General features: G+C 40.8%; 2 protein-coding genes across 5 annotated transcripts; one reads left to right on the top strand and one right to left on the bottom strand.

Moving 5' to 3' along the window:
• Positions 1–80: 80 nt before the first annotated feature.
• On the bottom strand, positions 81–8,268 carry WDR77 (WD repeat domain 77). Of its 3 annotated transcripts, none has more exons than XM_068540483.1 (11): positions 8,037–8,268; positions 7,590–7,775; positions 6,612–6,753; positions 6,284–6,333; positions 3,834–3,904; positions 3,643–3,697; positions 3,097–3,168; positions 2,387–2,495; positions 1,786–1,854; positions 1,125–1,200; positions 81–1,069 (listed from the first exon to the last, which is right to left on the bottom strand). In XM_068540483.1, exons 1-11 carry the CDS (start codon positions 8,149–8,151, stop codon positions 1,007–1,009), a joined length of 1,008 nt encoding a protein of 335 aa, XP_068396584.1. In that variant the 5' UTR covers positions 8,152–8,268; the 3' UTR covers positions 81–1,006. The 3 variants fall into 3 exon arrangements, with proteins under 3 accessions (XP_068396584.1, XP_068396582.1, XP_068396583.1); XM_068540481.1 differs by adding an exon at positions 7,138–7,218 and having other exon boundaries at positions 81–1,200; positions 8,037–8,267; XM_068540482.1 differs by having other exon boundaries at positions 81–1,200; positions 8,037–8,265.
• A 78-nt stretch (positions 8,269–8,346) lies between these two features.
• Positions 8,347–22,597, top strand: ATP5PB (ATP synthase peripheral stalk-membrane subunit b). 2 transcript variants are annotated; one of them, XM_068540484.1, is made up of 7 exons: positions 8,347–8,569; positions 8,846–8,882; positions 12,594–12,739; positions 15,319–15,482; positions 15,869–15,994; positions 21,103–21,282; positions 21,439–21,579. In XM_068540484.1, the coding sequence occupies exons 1-7, from the start codon at positions 8,530–8,532 to the stop codon at positions 21,562–21,564; spliced, it is 819 nt and encodes a 272-aa protein (XP_068396585.1). In that variant the 5' UTR covers positions 8,347–8,529; the 3' UTR covers positions 21,565–21,579. The 2 variants fall into 2 exon arrangements, with proteins under 2 accessions (XP_068396585.1, XP_068396586.1); XM_068540485.1 differs by lacking the exon at positions 21,439–21,579 and adding an exon at positions 22,347–22,597 and having other exon boundaries at positions 8,348–8,569.
• Positions 22,598–23,130: the final 533 nt, after the last annotated feature.

Below are 23,130 nucleotides of genomic sequence, written 5' to 3' on the forward strand. Positions count from 1 at the left end.
AAAGTAATAGGCTATAAGAGATACCCTGATGGCTCACATAAGTGGCATGTCTAACGGCACATGACACACACGCTTCAAAAGACAAGCCAACAATGAATCAACTTTTTATTTCACTGACCGGTACTTCCGATTCTTTCTCTGATGCCGTATTTAAAATTTTCAGAGTCCCCCAAAATAGCATTCAGGCTTCCTATATCCAGAGACAGGGGCCCAGAGGCAAAAAAGGTCAGGCCCCAGACTGTTTTCAGGTGGGAAAGTGGCAGACATTCCTATGCAAGTCTGTGTCAGTTTTTAACTGAAATGCCTTTAAACTCTCCATCCTGAAACTCTTTTATAGCATCTATGGCAGAAATACACTCTCATCTCTCATATACACAACTCCATGGGGGTTGGGGGTGGGGTGGGGGCATTACACAGGTACCAGCCAAACTTCTTATTCAGCCAGAAACTGGACTTCTGGCTCAGTTTAATAACAAGGGATGTGCAAAACTGTGGTGAGTGTCCTGGCTCTTCCTCAAGGTGAGCTGGGCTGGATGTGAATGGAAGCACAGCCCATGACAAAGGTGAATTAAGCTCTATAAAAAAATAAAATTGCTCCTATCTCTATGAGCTGCTTCCAAGAATCCAGGGATGCCCACATCCCATACCTCATACAGACATGGCCAATTCCTCATGCAAAGCTACATGGGAAGCATAAAATCTTTTGTTAACTTTGGGGCGGGCGCTGGGGGGGGTGGGGAATGGGGATTGGGCCTTGGGAAAGATGCGGGATGGATTTTTTATTCCCCCCATCAACAAAAACTATTTATCTACATACACACTCAAATACATACATATCCATGTTCAAGGAAGTTTTTCTTCCCTGGCTACAGGACCCCAGAATCCAGCCTACCCCAGGCTGAGAGACAATGCCTATTAACTGCACAGATCTGGTGTACCAACATACTGTAAAAGGCTCCTGTGTTGTCTCACAAACTGAGAGGGAAGGGGCAAAGGGAGTGGATACTCATTGGGGATTTGCTTTTTGTCTGAAATCCAATCTACTCAGCAACACTCTTAGGTCCAGGCTCTGGGAGAGGTTCTGTGGGCACGATATGGTGGATGACCTGATGGTCCCAGCCCACTGTGGTAAGAAGGGAGTGATTGAGCGGGGACCAAGTAGCATCTCTCACAAAGTCTCTGTGGGCTCGGCTTCTAAACCTACAAGAGAACAAAGAAAAGTGTGGGCATAGTAAGAGACAGAGGAAAAAGCAGAAATGGAAAGAAGAGACCCAACACACCCAGGGCACACTTCACCATATATATGGCCTAGTCACCAGCATAGGGGTATAGCTACCCACAGAAGACTTCATCATCCAATCTAGGGACCTATTTTCATAGAAAAAATGATTGCTAGACCAAGGGTGGTGATATGAGCCAGTATCAGACAGCATCTCATGGCAAAGAAGGAAGTACAATCAGATCTTCTGTCTGGTGCCTTTCACCCTATAGCAGGTTGCATTTCCTACATGAGGTTCTTTGTGTAAAAAGGGTAGACTGTCCCTTTCTGGGAGTCGGCTGGAATGCCAGGCTCAGAAATCACACCCACCACCACATTCCTCCTCTAGCAGGGACAGAGCTGGTTGTGAGTCAGCCCCCAGAACAGGGAGACAGTCAGCAGTCGGCCTGCTTCCATCACCAAGTCTCCTTGAAAGAGACAACCCAGTTTTCCAAAGAGAAAAAGGCCCCCGCCACCTGTTGCTCCCCTCCCTGATTCCTGATCACAGGGTTCCACGTCACACTTACACCTCAGAAAGGCCTGAGTCCAGCACAGCAAGGGAGCAGTCTTCACTGACAGAGGCCAGGAAGGGAGCACTAGGAGAGAAGGAGGGGGTTGGGAAACATAAAGCCCACAGGTCTCAAGACAAAACCTGACTGGGCAGTCCCCAAAGCCCACTCTAAAATGATCAGAGAAGGTGGCTTGATCCCCACTTTGGGTTAAGGCCAGTCAAGTCTAGGTGCAAGTTCCAAGGAAAGATGAGGAAAATGGAGCAAAGTCAGGGTGGACAGCCATCCTGGCAACTAACCATCCCATCTAGCCCCTCCCTGTAGCTTCAGTGATGATCCAGAAACACGGGCTTTCCAACCACACAGCCCTACAAGCCCACAATATTAACCATTTTGGATGTTGAGCAGGAACAAGACCATATTTTACCCATTTGCAGTCAGAGACCACACAACCCAAAAAATGGACTACAGTCTTGAGATCTTTCACATTCCAAAACCCCAGCTACAACAGTGCCTGCTTTAAGGAGCTACCCAATCAGCTAATGCTACGCCAACACAAGCATCCCCCCTCATTCTTCCTATTCATACCCATCAGGCCCTTGACGACAAAGAACAGTACCTGTGCGGGGAGAACACCAGCCCAGTGACACACTGGGAGTGCACAGCTGAGCTGAGGGCACAGCTTGCACTCTTGGTGTCCACAAGGGAGACAGTCCCATTCTCATCACCTGAAGGAAAGAGGGAGTACATCACAGAAGTTACGAGCATGGGCTTTGGACTCAGCCAAATCTGGATTTGAATGCTAGGGCCTCCATCTTGAACAAGTTAACCACTCTGAGCATTACAGAGAAACAATACAGAGCAAGGGGAGAAACTGAGCATCAGTTTCCTCTTTGGTAAAGTAGGAATAATTGGTCATTTGGGGGTTGTGGAAATTAAATTAATGGATGACATAATTGTTATCATAAACTATGTCACCATACACACAGCCATATCACCATGTTAACGCAACTGTCCCTACTATACAAGCGTATTCCCCATGTAGCAATCCACTTGCTTTGCGGCCCACTGACTTCTAGCCATGAATAAAAGAGCCACAGCAAACAGTCAGGAATCAAATCTACTAGGTCAGAAATCATCATGTTCTCCAAAGCTAAACTAAAGCCACTTTTGGATCATCCCACCTCCCTACACCCCCATGAATATAATTCACCTTGCGCCCAAGTGTGCTGATGAGGCTGAGCAGCCAGAGTCTCCAATTATGGAGTCAGCTCTCTCGCTCATCCTCCCCTTCCCAGAGCCAACACACAGTTCGACATGCTGCCTTACCAAAGACAAAGACTTCACTCTGCTGAGGATGCCAAGCCAGGGAGGCGGGAAGGTAGCCAGAGGCACTGCAGCCTGCAAAGGGGAGAAGAGGGGTCTGGAACAAGACTCCGAGCCCAGCTCTGAGCCGAAGCTTCTCAGGCGAAGTCACTCGAAATCCCAGGAGCACCTTTATTCAGTTTCCCAAGCCCTGCTAAGGCAGTCCTGTCCTCATCCTTGACCTTCACAACCTACATCTACCCATCAGCCTCCTGCCCTTTCCAGACATGAGTCATGGGCAAGTTTCAAAACAAAGCATGAAGATAACAACTCTGGCCCCTTTGTTCGCCCATCCAGGAAATGTAAAGTAAATTACCCCCCACCCTTCAGGAACCAGCCCTTCTTCTTGGGACCCACTGCACACAATGTGCCTCAGTGGGAAAGAAAGCAATTGTGTCATTTGTGTCAGGGACTGGGCATCTGGCAGCTTTGCCTCTGACTCTGGCCAAGGAAAGCCTCTTCCACGTGGGTTCCTAGGATCACTCTCCCACCACTGGCTCTCAGACTCACCCATCTGTGATGCTGGCTTGGGACAGCGGGTATCCCACAGTAAAATTCTATTGTCCTAAAAGAAGGAACAGAAAAAGGGCTTCACAATCCAAAGAAGCAGCTGCTGGCCAGAAGCCCTCCACACTAGACTTAGGTCTAAAGGGTCTGAGTGCGGTTAGGAGGTGGGAAGGGAAAAAGAGATTATATCTCACCTCACTGCATGAAAGAAACACAGAATCCTTGTGGGGAGAGGCAGCAACACAGGTGACCTGCCCAGAGTGAGCTGTAAAGGAGACAGAACAAGAAATAAGACAGAGAAGATGCAGGCATTGCTATCAAGCAGACCAGATATTATGAAGGGGTAGGAGGGAGGGTGTGAGAAATAGGCCTAGTCTCATGATGCAAATTAGCAAATTCTGTGAGATTTTTGGATTAGATGAAACCTAAGAGGAAATGTTGATATCATCATAAAAACTCAAAAGGCTTGGAGGAAAATGAATCACTAAAGACATGAAAGATAAATTAAATGCTGAATAAGAACAGGAGAGGAATTTACAGTAAAGACATCCTAGAATAGCAGTAGCACACATGCCTCCAGGTAGCACACAAAGACTTCTGAGGGAGTTCTGGACACTGAGAGTTTTAAGGGAATTTCTCCAATGTTCTTCTTCCATATTGAACTGAGAAGCTGCCTATAATCTGCCAGCAGTGCTGACCTCTACTCTCACAGTCACCCTTCTCCCACGTGTAGAAGAAATGCACACCTCTCACCCACCCTAAACTTACCATGATGCTCAGGAGTATAAAACCCTAAGGTATGAAACAAAAGGGGTTTTTCCTGAGACAAAGAAAGAGCACCCGAGTAAAATTCTGTGAAGGAGGCTGGCCTTTCTCAGCCACACCACAAACACAAGTGTGGTTCTGTGACTGATCTCTTTAATAACGAGAATTTTGAAACATATGACAGGTGGTTGTCATAAGGACATCTCATAAGCTTATCTGAATTTAAAAATGAAGTCAGACTTTTTCTGACTGAAAGTTAAGTCTCACTTGGCCAACTGGCTTAACAGTGCATATGGTTTTTGGCAGTTAGGTTATTTGGTAGATGTTTTACGTAAATTAAATGAGCTTAATCTGCAAATCCAAAATTTTGACAAACATATTTTATAAAAGTGTACAATAAATGACATGGCTAGATATAACTTTCTTTGCAACCAGTTAAATTTAAATTAGATACTAATTTTAAAATGTGTGAGAGGGTACAGTTTTTCAAAATTCTTTTAGGGCTACATGCTAAAAATGTTAAAGGTCTCCGCTAAATGTTAATTACAGGCTGTGGAAACCACCTTCCCCAAAGTGATTTAACCAGACTTTCTGAGATAGTCTGAATGTGGCTCTGCCCTGAGACAGAAGTGTGGGCTCAAACTACCTTCCATAGAATCCATGGAAAGCCAACACGAGGAAAAGTAATGTATTGCTCACTTGAAAAAAGCAAAGCTTTGGGACAAACAACATGGGGGAGTACAAAAGATGAAAAAAATATGTGGTTCCTCTGCCCTCAAGGAATTTGGAATCAGTGGGGGGAATAAGAATAAACACAAAGAACTAATTAAAAAGGCTGAAAGGAACAAGTGCTGAAAAAGTTATTTAGCATTGACCAGAAAAACATACCGTAAGTCTAGGAAACAAAAGGCAAGTATAGCAGACTTTGAGCACTGACATTTTAACATTATTGTCTAACTATCTGCAAGTGACCCTGAAGCTCCAGGAGATACATGAGTTTATGATTTTGCTTCGCCCATATCTGAATCACGCACTTTGAAGTTAGAACTGGCAGAGAAAGGCACTTAGTCACTGGGGGAACCAGTGATCACCCATATCTACATCTCTTAGCCACACACATATTAATGCTCTACACATTATCTTCATTAAGATTTGGTATCTTCATGAGGAATGGCTCCCAAAATAAAGTCAACTGCTAGTGCTGCTAATGAAAGTGAGCAGAAAAAGGAACATTAATAGAAAGTGATGGTTCTCACCAAAAAAATGAGATTTTATGGAGGTGAATATTCAAACGTTCAAGATTCACAAGTATCAGGGTTTATACTTGGAGAATGCCAAAGATCTACTGTGATCAGGTTTAGATAGCATGGTATGCTTGAAGGAGTGACAGTAAAAAGGCTTGAATGCCAGGACATGAACATGAGATTTTAACCTGCAAGCCACAAGAAACCAATGAAAGAATAAAGATTACAGGTAGAACGATGAGATGAGTGCCACCGTCTGTACAAGATAAAGCCTGAAAATAAATGGGAGCATAAGAAATGGAATGGAAGGTCACTGACGAAATGGAAAAAGACTCCAAAGAACTTGGGGACCAACTGATAGTGGGAAACAGGAGGAGTGGAAGAGGACTGGGATTTTCAGCCTCAGGTGACCAAGAAGGTGGTGAGGCTGTCAATAAAAAAAAAAATAGGGAAATTATGAAAAGGGCTAGAATCGACATTGGAGCCTGACCGTAGTTTTGGAAGACATACAGTACCAGGCAGGAGAGCAAAGAATTGATATCACTAACATGCAAGCAAAGTTCAAAGAGCACAAAGGGGAGAATAAAAACAAAACAGCCAAGGCCAGGACTGAAAAGGAAAGAACATGCACTCACCTCGGTATGAGTTCAGAATCATCTGCTGAGCAAGGTCCCAAACTTTGACGCTAAGAAGCAAAAGGAAACAGAGACTTAATTTGACCTACACTACCTACATAAAAACGTGTGTTCAAATAAGAACGTCCTATGTCTTTGCCTACTGGACTTCTGGTACAGCCTACTTTTACAATGCATTGCAAAAATCTCTAAGAAAACCTTAGAGGCATGTCATAATTAGTCACTGGGTTCTTATAATGAGCCCAAAACAGTATTTAATGAGGCTAATATGATGCTAAAGACACCCAAAGGAGGTCCAGAAACAGGAGTGATGAGAGGAGGGACCCACCAGAAGTCTTTGCTACCACTGACAGCTTGCGTGCCAGAGCTCAGGACACTGACTGTAGACACGATGTCATCGTGCTCATACTTGCAGAACTTGCTGACAATTAGTGTCTCATTCTCATCCAGCTCCCACAATTCAACAGCACCTGTTGGGGGTGGGGAGGAGGGTGAGGGAAACAAGCTTGGATTATGCCAAGACAGCAATTCGCTTCTAGGATTCTAAGCTCTCAGGAAACAAGGAGGAAATCTCCCCAATGATCTGAGTAGCACACAGTCCGTACGATTAAATATTCCCAATTATTTGGACACTAAAAATACTAAATACTAAAGTATTTTAGTACTGAATACTAAATACTAATACTAAAGTATTTGTTGAACAATTTGAATAAATGTCTTACAGTCATAAAAATATGTTGAATAACATAAAATATGTTGTACAGTGACTAAGTACAGAAAATCCCCAAATAGCTGCCCTGAATATAGAGTGTTCAAGCTCAATTGCCAGAGAGGCTCAATCTTTAATGTCCCACCTTTATCCTTCCATGCAATGTCTGCCAACGTCCATATTCTGATTTCTTTTTTTTTTTTTGTCAAAGCCTCCATTGCTGAGTCTGACATTAAAGGCAAAGAAAGCAGAATAAAGACATTTAAGAATAAAATGGGAAGAAATGGAAAGTGCACAGATTGGCCTCGGCATCATCTTTAGGATCAAGATTATCCTTGGTTTGGGGTTGGGTGGATACAGAGAAGAAAAATAGTTCCAATTAATTTGTTAATTTTGTTATGGATTTTGCTAGGAAGTTCCACCAAACAATTTAGAATCTTGGGAAAGGTATTTCCTACCTACACAGTTACTCTCCTTCGGGACCAACACCCTCAAGCTCCCCCAAGCACTGAGTATGGGATTTTAAAAATTGAGCCCAGCCCGACCCATACCCCTGGCCTCCATCCCACCTGTAAGGTTGAGGAGAAAGTGACTCACCTGAATCGGAAGCCACTAGGATACCTCTGTCCCCTACCCAAGTGAGGTCAGCCACTCCGGCCTCCGTCTGGACTCCAGCGGAGCAGAAACCTTCGTTGGGGGCGGCACAAGGGTCCTTGAAAAGCCAGAGGGAGCCAGCCCAGCAGCGGCCACTCAGGCTAGAAGCCCCGAGCAGAAGCGCCCCATCTAAGGGAGATACAAGCTGTCAGCGCGTGAGGAGTGGAAGGGCTAATCTCCCTGGTGACCGCCCAGCAGCCAGCTGGCCGTGTCTGGATCGGAGCCCAGGAACGCCGAGCACGGCTGGGGACTGAGCTCAGCGACGCGAGGCAGGGGTGAGGATGGCATGCGGGGTAAGCGGGGGGCTGGGTGCAGGCTGGAAGGTTTAGTCCCGGGAAAGGGCATTCGGGGTGGGGTGAGGGAACTCCCAGACCCAGGACCTAGGCTCACCCGACCGGTACCGCGCAGCCTCCAACTGCCGCTCCATACAAGCGGGCGCATTAGGGGGAAGGTTCCACTCCCGAGCCTCCGGGGGCACTAGCGGGGGCGGGGTTTCCTTCCGCATCTCCACGATTCCAACTCCAACCTAGACCCAAACTGGACGCCCGCCGGAGACTCAGCTCCGCGAGCCACCACGTGGTCCCTCTATAGGTCTCCGCCCCTCTGGCCAGGCTACAGCCTCTCTAAATCTCGCGAGAATTGCTCCTACAATTCCTTTCCGCTTTCCAGCGAGCGACCTCTTGCCGCAGGCTCTCAATGCTCTGCGTTTCTTATCGACAAAAAAAAAAAAAAAAAAAAAAAAATTCGACCGGAAGTTGATGGAAAAGGGCACGATGTTCTCTTTTCGCGAGACTTGTGAGCGACCATCTTGTTTCTGCCCCTGACAGAGTCTCCTGTAGCGGTCACTGAGGCGCGAAGACTGTTGAGTGGACGCTGCTTGACAATGCTGTCCCGGGTGGTACTTTCTGCCGCCACCGCAGCAGGTGAGAGGTACAGACCCTGGTCCGGGCTAGCAGAGTGATTGCAAACCAGCGCGACTAGGGTTACTTGGAGCGGGTGGGAGGAAATGGGGTGAAAGGCGCGGCGAGATTTGGGCCTGAGTGGAGAGTTGATTAGTGCCGCTCAGAAGGAGAGTGTGGGGTCTCAGGGGATAGGAATGGGGGACGCATGGCCTTAGTGATTGGGCTCCGCGGGGACCGAGGAAGGGGCAAACCAGATTTCACCGTGACCTTGCTAACCTGTGCCTTGTGTATTTGTAGCTCCCTCTCTGAAGAACGCAGCCCTCCTCGGTCCAGGGTAAGTGTAAGGGGTGTAATACTCCCTTTTGTCTTTGTTTTATCACCTATTTCACTTCTGGGTAATCTGCTCTTAGCTTTAGGCCGGTAATTATCTTTCTTTAGGTTATTTTGGAACGCTTCAAGTCTCATTCAAACATGTGTGCTCCTGTAACTGCCTGGAACACCGTTGTGTCACCTAATAGCAAAGGTTAAGAGAACAAGTGATGTGTTCTTACTAAACTAGAAACTGGTTTTGGTGTCCCCTAAGCCCCGCCCTTTTCCCTTGTGACCTTCAGCTAGGCAGAGCTGCGGCAGCCCGGGTCAGGGTTACTAGATTGCATACCCTAGGACAAGTTTTGTTAAATAAAACAATGAAGCATCTTGTTTTTAATCTGTCTCCCAGATTCCAACTTTTACTGTCAGGTCAGAGAAATTATTCGTCGTTTCAGTAAATATTTATCTTGCCACCCACATAACCGAAGATACAAAAATGAGTAAGGTTAAGTACCTGCCTTCGTGGACCTCATGCACAGTCTACCAGAGGAGGCAGCTGTAAAGTAGTGGTTTACAGTGAGGAGGATTCCAAAGCTGAAAGAGGGTACACCGGGCTCCTCCACTTACAAGCTGTGGGACCTTAATTTCCCCATCTGCAAAATAGAATAGTACATTATGGATTGTGAAAATTAAGGGAATTAATTCCTGGGAACTCTAAAAACAGTGCTTGGTACATAGTATGTGCTTAGTAAATATTAGAAGGTGTTACTGATATTTCATAAAACATGTCAGTTTTCTTTGGGATTTCTCTTTTTACTTCCAGACTTAGTCCTAAATCTTGCAAAATTTGATAGCAATCCTGTGGCTTGAAAAAGTGGCTTTGGTTTATCTGTAATTTTTGTATAAGCAATAAAGTGAGGCTATAATTGGCTGCTTCCAACTTCTCAGAGAAGAAAGATTCCATATAGACAAGTAAACAAATAATTGTAATATAGGTAATAAATACATGTACAAAATGCAAGGAACATCCTTGATTTCTCTTTCACATTTCATGTCTAATACATCAGTAAGGCTCTTTCTTCAGATTATATCCAAACTCTGACCACTTCTTTCACTACCACTACTACTGGAGTGTGAACCACCATCACGTTTCACCTAGACTATTTCAGTTGTCTCCTAACTAGTCTCCTTGAATCTATATTCCTGTCCCATTACAGGCCATCCTCACAGTAGCCATAGGGATTATGTCAGTCCCCCCACCCTTCCCCTGCAAAGCCCTCTAGAGGTGCCCATCCCACTTGAAATAAAATCCAAACTTACGATAACACAGAAAGTTCAGCGTGAGTTGACCCCATCCTACCTCTTGATTTACCTTCTTACCTTCTCTTTTTAGCTCATTCTCTAGCCTTACTGGCCTTCTTGCTATTCCTCTGAAAACTGCCAAGCTTATTGTTGCCTCAGGATCTTTGTACTTGCTCTTCTCTCTTTTCCCCAGGTCATTGGCTCAAATGTCATCTGATCTACCGAAAAAGGCTTTCCCCCACTCCATTGCTCCTTAGCCCCTTCCTTCACCTATTTTTCTTCGTGGAACTTAAAACTGTCTGAAATTGTGTATTGTGAATTGTGTATACACTCACACTTCCCAAACCCCCACTAGAATGTCAGAGGCTGGGACTTTGTCTGCTTATTGTTATACTCCCGGTGCCTGATATAAGTAGAAAGTCAGTAAATGTTTTGTTGAGTGACTAATTGTCAACCCAAGATTGGAAGGCCTTTATAGAGGATATACTCAAGATGTTCTGAAGGCTGGTTGGTCTTGGCAGTCATTAAGTGAAAGGTACACCAGGCAGAAGGAGCAGCATGAGGTATGGATTTTTTTTTTTTTTTTTTTTTTTTTTTTTTTTTTTTTGGTTTTTGAAAGCAGTAAGTAGTTCCATATGGCTGGAGAGTAGGAGAATGAAGGAAGATGAGGACATAAAATTTCACAGGTGCTGAATCACATAAGCTGAATTAAGTAGTTTGTTTTCTGTGGGCAGGAGAGAGCCTGTTGAAGAGTTTTAAAGTCAAATTTGCATTTTAGAAACTTTCAAAGCAGCAGGGAGGGGCCTAGGTTCAAGGGGTATTTGAGGAGAAGCCAAGAGAACAGATTTTGGATTGCTTACTTGTTTAGGCAGGAGTAGATGAGGGCTTGAACTGAGACAGCCAGTTAAGGAGAGGATTTGTGTTCACCTAAAGCAAGTTCTTTAGTGCTATGATTTAAGTCAGTGGTTCTCAACCTGGGGCAGTTTTGCCCTCTGAGGGACTCTTGGCAATGTCTGGGGACATTTTCGGTTGTCACCACTGGGTAGGAGGGGGGCTGCTACTGGCATCTGGTGTACAAAGGCCACAGGGATACTCCTAATTACTCTTAAGTGCACAGAACAGCCTTCCACAACAAAGAGTTGTCAGTAGTTCAAAATGTCAATAGTGCTGAGGTTTAGAAACCCTGATTAAAATGAAAGAATCTTGAGCATGATTCTCAGATTTCAAAATTTGGTGAGGTAACTCAATATACTGGGAAGCAGAAATAATATTCAAAAGACAAGCAGTGAACAATAATCAATGAAATAATGTAAACTCTTACATTGCAAGGAGATAAGAGAGAGGGGAGGTGAGGGATAAAAACATACTGAGAATTTGAAGGAGATTTATCTTGACAGCAGATATGAAAAGGCTAGAGGATTTTATTTCATCAGAATCCTATGTACCAGTATGCTGTAACTGCTACAAATGCAATCTTAGGCTACTTTAAAGACAAGAACAGTTCGCAAATCCATGATAATAGTACAGTGGTCCAAGCCCGATAATGACAATAGCAAGTTCTCAATATGTATTGATATTTGTAGGATGAATGAATTAGTCAAGCTATATTTCAGTTCAGTATTATGTTCAGTTCTGTATACTTCATTTTTGTAAACAAAACCAGTTTGCTGCTTGTGGTCAGGATTGTGAAGGAACTGAGATGTTTAACCCAGATACATGAGTGTTATCTTACATCGAAAAATAATATTAGAACCAATGGATAGGGGTTTCAAGGATGTATGTAGCAGTTCAATTCAAAGGGTGAACATAGTTAGAGCTATGCAACACTGAAAAAACATGTTTCACTTAGTGGTTATTTAGCACCCCGATACAGAGAATATTCAAAAAGGTCAAAGTTCTTGCCATCAGGGAGCTCACAACACAGTGGACATGTAATAGCTAACCACTTACATAAAACTTTACCATATGCCAAGCACCATTCTATATACTTTACATTTATTAACTCAGTTAATCCTCACAACAACCCTCTAAGGTCATATTCTTTGTTCCCACTTTACTTTAGAGAAATCAGAGACTACAAAAGCGTAAATTAAAATTTGAATCCAGATAGTCTGGCTGGAGAGTCTATGTTCTTACATAATTCATTGCTAGTAATAGACATATAAAGTCCTAGACAGATGACACGTGAGACGTAACAGAAGGGATTCTAGTATTGGGTAGAAGGTTACATACAGCCTTAAGTAAGTTGTTTCCCCTTATTACACAGCTAATTATGGGACCCTAACCTTCCTGTTCTTGGTCTGTTCTGTTCCCATTGTTAGGACAGTGGGAAACAGCCTCAATCCTCATCCTTATTTGCTCTTTTCTACAGTTGTTCATACATTGTGTTCTCTTTAAAGAATAGGCCTTAAATTTGTGTAATTCCTACCTGTAGGGTATTGCAGGCAACAAGGATCTTTCACAAAGGGCAGCCAAGTCTTGCCCCTGTACCACCTCTTCCTGAATATGGAGGAAAAGTTCGTTTTGGGCTGATCCCTGAGGAATTTTTCCAGTTCCTTTATCCTAAAACCGGTGTAACAGGTGAGCATTTGCCCAATGTTTGATAGTATGTTTAGATGGTATGGTTTATGTTAATCTAGCCTTTTAGTGGCCTCTTACCTCTTCCACATGTACCAGAAAAATCAAGTCAGCTGGTTTTAAAACTAAAGTGTGGAAGTGATTCAATATAAGAATTGATTTGGTTGCTTTAACTTGTCTTTGGAATAAATTTATTTGGGATTTTAACTTGATTTTGTACCATTGTCTCCATTTCTTGTTACACCAAATTTATTGACTGCCTGCTCTATGCTAGGCACTGTTCTAGGCATACGGTGGTGAACTAAAGTGCCTGCCATCATGAAACATACATTCTTTTGTAGGATAGACAATAAGGAAATGAGTAACTGGGGAATTCTCTGGCGGTCCAGTGGTTAGGACTCGGTGCTTTCACTGCAGGGGCCCGGCTTCCATCCCTGGTCAAGGAACTAAGATCCTGCAAGCCGCACAGAGCGGCCAAAAAAAGAAAAATTGAGTAACTGTATAATACACTTTCAGGTAATGATAGAAAGAGCTGTGGATTAAAATAAAGCCAGGTAAGGCAATAGAGACTATGTGTTGTATGTATAATTATGAAAAAAAGAGCTGGACCATATTTATCAGTTTTTTTTTCCTTTTAAAAAGGCATAGGGACTTCCCTGGTGGTGTAGTGGTTAAGAATCCACCTGCCAGTGCAGGGGACACGGGTTTGAGCCCTGGTCCGGGAAGATCCCACATGCCACGGAGCAACTAAGCCCGTGCATCACAACTACTGAGCCTGTGCTCTAGAGCCTGCGAGCCACAGCTACTGAAGCCCGCGCGCCTAGAGCCCCTGCTCCGCAACAAGAGAAGCCACTGCAGTGAGAAGCCTGCGTGCCGCAACTAGAGAAAGCCCACGCACAGCAATGAAGACCCAACACAGCCAAATAAATAAATAAATAAATCATTTTATTTAAAATAAATAAATAAAAAGGCATAAACTGTACTGAAACCTTACATTTTTATAATACGATATGCTTTCACTTTATTTAATCCATACAACAGTTCTATGAAGACTTTTTTTTTTTTTTAATAAATTTATTTATTTATTTTTGGCTGCATTGGGTCTTCATTACTGCGTGCGGGCTTTCTCTAGTTGTGGCAAGCGGGGGCTACTCCTGGCTGCGGTGCGCCAGCTTCTCACTGCGACGGCTTCTCTTGTTGCAGAGCGTGGGCTCTAGGCACACAGGCTCAGTAGTTGTGGCTCACGGGCTCTAGAGCACAGGCTCAGTAGTTGTGGCGCATGGGCTTAGTTGCTCCACGGCATGTGGGATCTTCCCAGACCAGGGCTCGAACCAGTGTCCCCTTCATTGGCAGGCGGATTCTCAACCACTATGCCACCAGGGAAGCCCTATGAAGACATTTTTATTACCCAGAACTAGAAAACAAAGAATTTACGGAGATTTATTCTCTCTTTAGTGACTGAGTTGGACTTAAGCACAGGTTCTACAGTTAAGTTTAGTGTTCTTTCTGCTACACGCACTGCCTCTCTTGCTGTACCCAAATATTGCTATGACCATGAAACATTGACAACCAAAGATTTTTTTTTTAATCTCTCCAGGGAGTGGCCTAAGATAGCATTTTTGTAACTAAAATTGCAAGAAACATTAATTTCCTCAGACCTCCATAGCTGATAAAAATGCTACATATGATAGGCCTTTCTTATAAATTCACATTTAAAATTTATACATTGAAGGCAAATTTTTTAAAAAAATGAACTGTTGAAACTTTGTATGGGAAACTGGGTAAAATATATTTGAGAATGTAACCCTTTTATTCTCATAGTACATCCTAACATCTTTTGGTACCTGTATTGCTCAAAAACACAGTAAACTGCTTCCCCAAAGACCTGCTTTGACCTTACCTAGCATCTAGTAGTCATAGAGGAAAATCCTAAAGAAATGTACCGTATGGTTTGTGTCCTTTCAGAATTCATGGCCTGGTTAAAGAAAAAGGTGGCTATATTTGAAGCATTATAATAAGACGCTACAGGAATTGAGAATCCTGTTATTTAGTTCTTTTACATACATGCTGCTTCATAGTTGTATCTGTTTTGTTTGCTTATTTCCAGTGTCAGGTTCCTATTCAGTAAATAGGCAAGAGTGGATAAATTTTATTCTGACCAATGTCCCCACTCAATAAATAGTATATTTTGCTGCACAAATTACTTCTGGTAGTAACCTGACATCTTTATAAAATACTTCCTGTTTGTTGAGCAATTGTACCAGACACTTAATATACATTATTTCTCAATTTCGTCAACCCTATGAAGAAGGTACTATTCCCATTTTACAGTTAAGGAAACTAAGCTCAGAGTTCATCTATATTGCTCAGTGTTTTATAAGTTGCAGAGTCAGATTTCTATGGGTCCAGATCCTTGTTCTTGCAACCCTACCATACTGGTTCTCACCTAGTGTTCCGTCTTTGAATCTGATTATTTAAAGTCATTATTAACTTTGCCTTCAACTAATTAAATGCGGAAGTATCCCTGTCTTCCCCTTTTAGACATAGCATATCCATCATAAAATAACTTTTTCTTCTTTTAGGACCCTACGTGCTCGGAACTGGGCTTATCTTATATTTACTCTCCAAAGAAATATATGTGATAACTGCAGAGACCTTCTCTGCCATTTCAACAATAGGGGTGCTTATCTATGTAATTAAAAAATATGGTGCCTCTATTGGGGAATTTGCTGATAAACTCAATGAGGTAAGAACCATAAACCTTATTTCCCGTTTTAGACCATAGTAGTCGTGTCAAAGCCATCAAGTGATGTTTTTGGTACGAATGATAGGGGCAGAGCATATAGAAATGAATCTAATTATAATGATTTCAATTATAAGTGTTAATGTTATTACTAACTTGAGATCAAGTTTTAAAAATCTACCAGACTTTCTCCAGCTTTTCCATAGTTTTGTTCATTCAGCAAGATACTGCATAGCTATTTTGGGCAACTCTTTTTAAGGATTTGTGTACTCCCTATTGTGTGGGTGTTTTCACAAATGAGGGGTATGACTTCGAAGAAGCATAAAATGAATCTTTTTTATTACCCTTGGTACTTTCACTGATCTTTGTTGTAAATATCATAATTGCAGCAAAAAATTGCCGAACTGGAAGAAGTGAAACAGGCTACCATCAAACAAATCCAAGATGCAATTGATCTGGAGAAGTCACAGCAGGCACTGGTTCAAAAGCGCCATTACCTTTTTGATGTCCAGAGGGTAGGTTTCAGAACTTTCTAAGGCAAGTGAAGTTACTCATTTGTGTGCATTTAACACAAAAAATTAGAATCTTATGGATTCTAATCCATAAGTTGGATAGGTTGAGCACATTTTGTTTAGAAAAGAGAATATTTGGTTGGGGGTCTAAATAGCAGTTACAGCTATTAACTGTTCAGTGGACCTATCAAGTAGAAAAATAACTAGAATTATTACTCTAAAACTAGAAAGAGTAAAAAGTATAAAAGGACACATTTTGAATCCACACAGAGGGAAAATAATTCATTAAGTTATAGCGGATTAAAAAATGGCATTCACTGTAAAATACAGTAGGTGAAATACATGCTGTGCATTTCATACGTGGTCACTATAAGAAAGTCTTACTTAACATACTTGCTATAAGAAAATCTGATACCTTGCATTCCAAATTCACAAAGCAGATTCAGATGGCAGGAGAGCTTTTTACCATGATCAAAGCATAATTAGATTCTAAAATATTTAGTTTCTAAAACAACTTTAGGAACGTGCTCAAGCATTTTGTTGTTATTTACTTTGAGCCCAGTACTTTATGCCTGATATTTAAAGTGAGATGTCCTTATATTGAAATTTTATGTATAGAAACACCTTTGAAATGAAAAATTAGGTGCTAAGGTAAAATAAGTATCTGAAATATTAAGGGTCTGGGCCGGTATTTCCTAGTGTAGTCTTGGTACCATGTGCATCAGTCATCTTTGATGCAAATTTTTGGACCCATTCCAAGACCTGTGGGATTAGAACCTCTGTTAGGAGCTATCCAAGAGTCTATATTTTTTTAAATAGGATCCTGAAAGATTCTTAAGCACATAAATGTTTGAAATCCTCAGAAATTTTTAAAATATCTTTCTGTGCAGATTTAGGTTACAATCTAAATGCTTCCTGCCTCATAGAAACTATGTATGCACAAACAAAATCTGGCTTTTGAAGATGTAGCTTTTTTATAAGATTCAAATGATAGTCATTAAAATTTTTATTTATTTATGAAATATTTATTTAATAGGTATATTTTATGTGTGGACACTGGTCAAGACAAGGTGCTGGGAATACAGCAGAGAGCAAAACAAAGTCTGCCTTCCTGGGGTCTCTTTCCTAGCCAGGGGTTGAGAGAATGACAGGAGAAAAATAATTAAGCATATGTGAATGTCAACTGGTGTGAAGTACATGTAGAATAATGAACTTATGTTAAAGGAAAAGAGATTTTAGAAGGAGGGAGTTACTATTTTTATTGGGCAGTCTAGAAAGGCTTCTAATGTGATATTTGAAGAGAGAGCTGTCAAAGTGATGGTGCAGGCTGTGTGGATTTCTGAGGAAATAGTATTCCAGGCAGAGGGAAGAACAATCGCAAGGACCCTAATCCTGGAAGCTTGCTTGGTATAGACAAGGAAAAGTAAGGAAGCCACTGTAGCTGAAGTGGAATGGCTGAGGAGGAAGGTAAAAGGAAGCAAGGCAGAGAGTGGCCAAGGGCTAGATCATGTAAAGTCTTACAGGCTTCTGTGAGAACTTTGACTTGTACTCAGAATGAGAGAGAAAGTCATTGAATCTTTTAGGCAGAGGAGTGATACAATCTCACTCGTGTTTTGAAGGGTGACTCTGATTGCCTTGTTGAAAGTAGCCTTCAATCTTGTATGCATTGGTTTGAAATGCCAATGAGTTAGCCAAATAGAGTTGTTAGGTAGACCATTTGATATATGAGTCTGGAATCACTGGGGAGAATTCCAGACTGGAGATGAGGGAATCATGAGCTTACAAGAGGCACAGCTGTAAGACTGGAACATGAAGGAAAATAACTGAGGGAAACAAGGATTATTTTAATTTGTGGTTGCCCTCCTTATGGTCAAGTAGTAAGGGTCTAAGAATTTGGCATAGGATTTAGCAACATGGAGGTTGATGACCTTGGTAAGGGCTATTTGAGTAAGTTGAAGGAAAAAAAATGGAAGAAAAGAAATTGGAGTCTGAGTATAGACCACTGTCAAAACTGTGAAGGAGTTTTACTGTATTGGGCAAAGAAATTGCTCAGTAGTTCAGAAGGTAGGATGTGGTAATCAAGAGAGATTTTTTAAAAGATGGAAAGTATAATTACATGTTAGCATCTGATAGAAGTTAGTAGAGAGAGAAAAATTGATGCAAGAAAGGGGTGGGAGTAGGGAGGAATTTGCTGGAGCAATGTCCTTCAGTAGGCCAGAGAGTTTAGAATACACAGGTGGAAGGGTTGCCTTCAAGAGCAGAGACAGTTCAGCCATAGTTAAAGAAAGGAAGGCAAAGTATGTGAGTATGGGTCCAGGTAGATTGGTTTATATGGTGGTAGAAGTTTGTGAAGTTCTTTGTTTCCTTTTTCTCAGTGAAATAGGAAGGTAGGTCATTTGTTGAAAAGGAAAGTAGTCAAGGAGATATACTAGAGATTTCAGGAGAGTGAATGGAGTAAAAAAAAAAAAAAAAAATGTACCTAGGAGTATTAAGGGCCTACTTGAGATTAATATTTCAAGCCTTTATATAAAACAGGCAGACCTATAAGGATTTTCATTACAGACTAGAAGATGACAATATACCTGTCACTATTACTAATTCAGTGTTATTCTGGCAGTAGTAGCTGGTATTAAGAGAAAGAAATAAGAGGTATAAAAATTAGAAAACATAAAGTTATCCTTACTTATAGATTACCTGATTATATACCTAGGAAACCTGAGAGAATCAACATAACTCTTAAAACCATAAGCAAATTCAGTAAGGTATCTGGGTACAAAATTAATATCTAATAAACAAAATCAGTAGCCTTCTATATACAAATATCTGTCAGAAAATATACGAGAAGAAGATAAACCATTTAGGAAGAGATGCCTAGGAGTAAACTTAACTAGAAATGTACAGTCTTTTTACTTTGAAAAATTTGAAATGCTTGTGAGGTATAAGGTTCTAAGAACCTAGACTCAATAGTATAAGGATATCAGATTCTCCCTACTTTAATCTCTAAATTTTACACATTCCTAGAAAGAAAATACTAATAGACTAGGGGTAGGGGGTGTTGGGACTTGAACAAATTGATTATTACTAGAAAAAGTAAAAAATATTCAGGAGTATTCTGAAAAAGAGAAATAATGAACAGCCCTACCAAATATTAAAGCTCAAAATTATAAAGGAACTTTAAATAGCTTGGCACACTACATGAATAGAAAGTCAGATTGGCACAGCACTTGAGAGAGAGGGTCTAGAGATAGACCTAAACGCATAAGGTAGTTTACATCGGTGGCATTTTCATCTCAGAGGGGGAAAGACAGACGGGTATCTTTGTAGATATAGAGTTGTTTACCTACTTTTTGCCTTATACCAAAACAAATTTCAGATGAATTAAAGATCTTTAGATAAGAAACGAGACCATAAAAGTAGAAAAAGAGAACATGAAAAACAGTACAGTACCCTTGGAGTGGCAAAGCCTTTCTAATAAAGACAACAAAATGCAGAAACTTGTGTGGTGACGTATGTTAACTAGACCCATTGTGGTGATCATTTCACAATATATACAAATACCGAATCATTGTGTTTGTATACCTGAAATTAATGTAATATTGTATGTCAGTTATACTTCAATTTTTAAAAATCCAGGAAAAAGTTAAGAGGAAATTTACATTTAAAAATGTAAGAGGAAAAATTAAGTTGATCTCATTAAAAATTTTTAAGTTTTACATGTAAAATTACCATAAAGCTAAGAGACAAACTAGGAAGAATACATGCATTCCATGTGACACAAAAGGGTAGTTACCTTAGGATAGACCAGCATCCCAGTAGAAAACTAGGTGTAGGACATGAACAATTTATAAAGATATAAGTAAATGTAAATGACTTCTAAACATGTAAATTTTCTCCTTAGATAATGACAATTAAAATTGATATTTTTTTCTACTTACCAGAATAGTGGAGAGTAAAATGTTTTATAAACACCATTGGTCAGGGTTTAGAGTAACAAGCATTTGTGTTGCTGGTGAGAGCATGAAGCAGTACAACTTTTCTGTGGAATTGGACAGCGTTAATCACAAGTTAAACTGGATCTTTAAGAGCATGGGCTTTGTAGCCTGACTCCTTGTAGTCAGGTCTTGACTTCACAGTTCATTAGCTCTATAACCTTGGACAAATTCTTTAGCATCTGCCTCAGTTTCTTCCTCACTGTAAAATGAATATAATAATAGCAACTATCCCATGGTGTGATTTTAAGATTTAATTGAATTGACACACAGTGTTTATTTAGAACATAGTAGGTACTCAACAGTTATTAGCTATTTGACCCAGCAGGTATTCACACATAAGTGCAAAGACATATACAATATACGCAGCAGCATTATTTGTTAAAGAGTTAGAAGCAACCTAATCTATTAATAGAGCTTAAGTAAATTATGGATTATGAGACACCAAAATAGTAGAATCCAATGTAACTTTTAAAATTAAGGTGGGTCTTTGTGTCGTAATCAGTAAAAGTGATGTTCGTTTGTGCACATATACCTGTGTTTTGTTTATTAAATATTTCTGGGAGAGAATACAAGAAATAGAGGAAGATGGTAGCCTATGGAGGGGCTGGAAGAGACTAATTTTTTACTGTATATACTTTTTTTTAAGTGTTTATTTATGACTGTGTTGGGTCTTCATTTCTGTGCAAGGGCTTTCTCTAGTTGTGGCAAGCAGGGGCCACTCTTCATCGCCGTGCGCGGGCCTCTCACTATCATGGCCTCTCTTGTTGCGGAGCACAGGCTCCAGACGCGCAGGCTCAGTAATTGTGGCTCACGGGCCCAGCTGCTCCGCGGCACTTGGGATCTTCCCAGACCAGGGCTCAAACCCGTGTCCCCTGCATTGGCAGGCAGACTCTCAACCACTGCGCCACCAGGGAAGCCCTGTATATACTTTTAAATATATTTTTACTATATGCTGTTAGAATTTTTCTACCACATGCATGTGTTACCTATTCATATTAAACAAATGAATTTTGCATAAAATACAGGTAATGATGGGTATTCTAATGGGCAGAATCCTCAGAATGGAAGTTATCCTTTAAGTATGCAAACAATTTTCGTCACTTCTTAATTTTGCTTCAGAATAACATTGCCATGGCCTTGGAAGTTAGTTACCGGGAACGGCTGCATAGAGTATACAAGGAGGTGAAGAATCGCCTGGACTATCACATCTCTGTGCAGAATATGATGCGTCAAAAGGAACAAGAGCACATGATAAACTGGGTGGAGAAGAATGTGGTACAGAGCATCTCTGCGCAGCAGGTACATGATGTTTTGAAGCTTCTGGAGTTGTATTGATATCTCTGATAGGATAGAAATAGCTGGTAAGGAGTCTTTAGCCTAGAGACATTGGGGTGGTCCTGGTTCATTTTTCTGGTTAGTGGTAACCTAGAAGATGCTGTACAACTGCCTTGGTAGGTTGCCTCCTTCCTCAAAGTTTGGCTACCAAAGGGTCTCTCACCTCATGGATCAAAAAGAGTGGAAAGATTGTTGAGAACACTCGTTGAACAGACGTATGTTCAAGTTCCAGCATTTGGGAAATAGTAAGCAACATATTTCATTTCTCTGTAAAACAGAGGCTGGACAAGTCTACTTCTTAGCCTCTTCCATTTTCTGAATAATTCCATGGTTTCTATTCCATGCCATTTCCTCTTCCCAGCCACTTAATTCATTGGTCTTGAACAGAAATGTTTTCTGTTTTTTACCTAAATGTGATTTCCTTTTTAAATTTTATGTTCTTTATTTACTTTTGACTTGATTTCTTCTTTCCTAGATATATAGTACACTTAGGCATTTCTGGTCATTTTCTGCATAACCATGCAGGACTAGAAAAACAGGGTCTGTCAACATTTAATGAATTGGGTTTTTTAAAATAAACTGTCTTTTACATAAAAGTGACATACTTATTTAAGAAACTTGAAAAGACTAAAGTATACAAAAGAGACTAAAAGTTATTTTTATTCTTTCTTAACATTCCTGTATTACTAATGTTTGTTAGGTTGGTCTTTTTCAAGCAGCTGTTAGCTGTAAAACCTAACATCAGTGGCACATGGTTACAGGAGTATCTAGCTTCAACTTCTGAACAGGTTTCACTCATAAAAGCTATGAGCCAGGGGACTTTAAATTCCCTGCATTTGCTTAAAATAAATTTTGCATCTCCCCTATGTTAAATAATTAAATAATTTTTAGTAGTCTATCATATTAAGCCAGTAATCCATCTTGAGATTCCGAGGAATCTCTTATAGGAGGTATCCTTTAGAATTACAGTGTTTATACCCTTCCATGATTTGAAAAGGTCTAACCAGCTTTCTCTTTCCTTATCACAGGAGAAGGAGACAATTGCCAAGTGCATTGCAGATCTAAAGCTGCTTGCAAAGAAGGCTCAAGCACAGCCAGCTCTGTAAATGCATCTGTCCCAATTGAGACAGCTAGAAACAGTTGACTGACTAAATGGAAACTAGTCTTTGTGACAAAATCTTTCTGTATTGCTCTCTACTGAAGTTAGTTTCCCTTTCCTAAAAATGAAAAGTTTGAGTTTCATATAATGAGAGAATTAAAACAGTCTATTGGCCAGTAAGATGTTTCTCTCATCCTTCTTGCTCTGCATTTTGAGTTGTTCCATGGTCACTTTTGAATAAGCAGTTTGCTTTGAATAAAATTTGGTACCTGACTAAAAATTGTCAAGTTATAGTTTAAATTTGAATTAATTCAACCATCTTACAATAAAGTGACGGTTGAAACAAAGTTTTTCAAGATGCATAATTTTCTGAAATGTTATTTCAACATTTATTATATGGGTAAAAATTATGGGTCATTGAGCTGATAATATTGTTTATAAAACTATTGGTGGTAAGCTATTTCTTGCTGACAGGTTATGGGAAATTTAAAACTTTTCAGTATTCTTAAAATAACTAAAGGAAATCTTGTATATCAAATTATATCATTGACTTTATTTTCATTTTAGTAGTATGTCAACAGAAAATATTATGGACTCAATGTGTCATAAAATCACTCTGAAGAATCCAGCAGATAAGTTAGAAAATTCTGCCCTTCCATTGGTTTGTCTATATTTAATTCTCCCATATTTGTATAAGGATTTACTTGTAAACA

The sequence above is a fragment of the Eschrichtius robustus genome, chromosome 3 (assembly GCF_028021215.1).
Source record: "Eschrichtius robustus isolate mEscRob2 chromosome 3, mEscRob2.pri, whole genome shotgun sequence".
In the NCBI taxonomy this organism is placed as follows: domain Eukaryota; kingdom Metazoa; phylum Chordata; class Mammalia; order Artiodactyla; family Eschrichtiidae; genus Eschrichtius; species Eschrichtius robustus.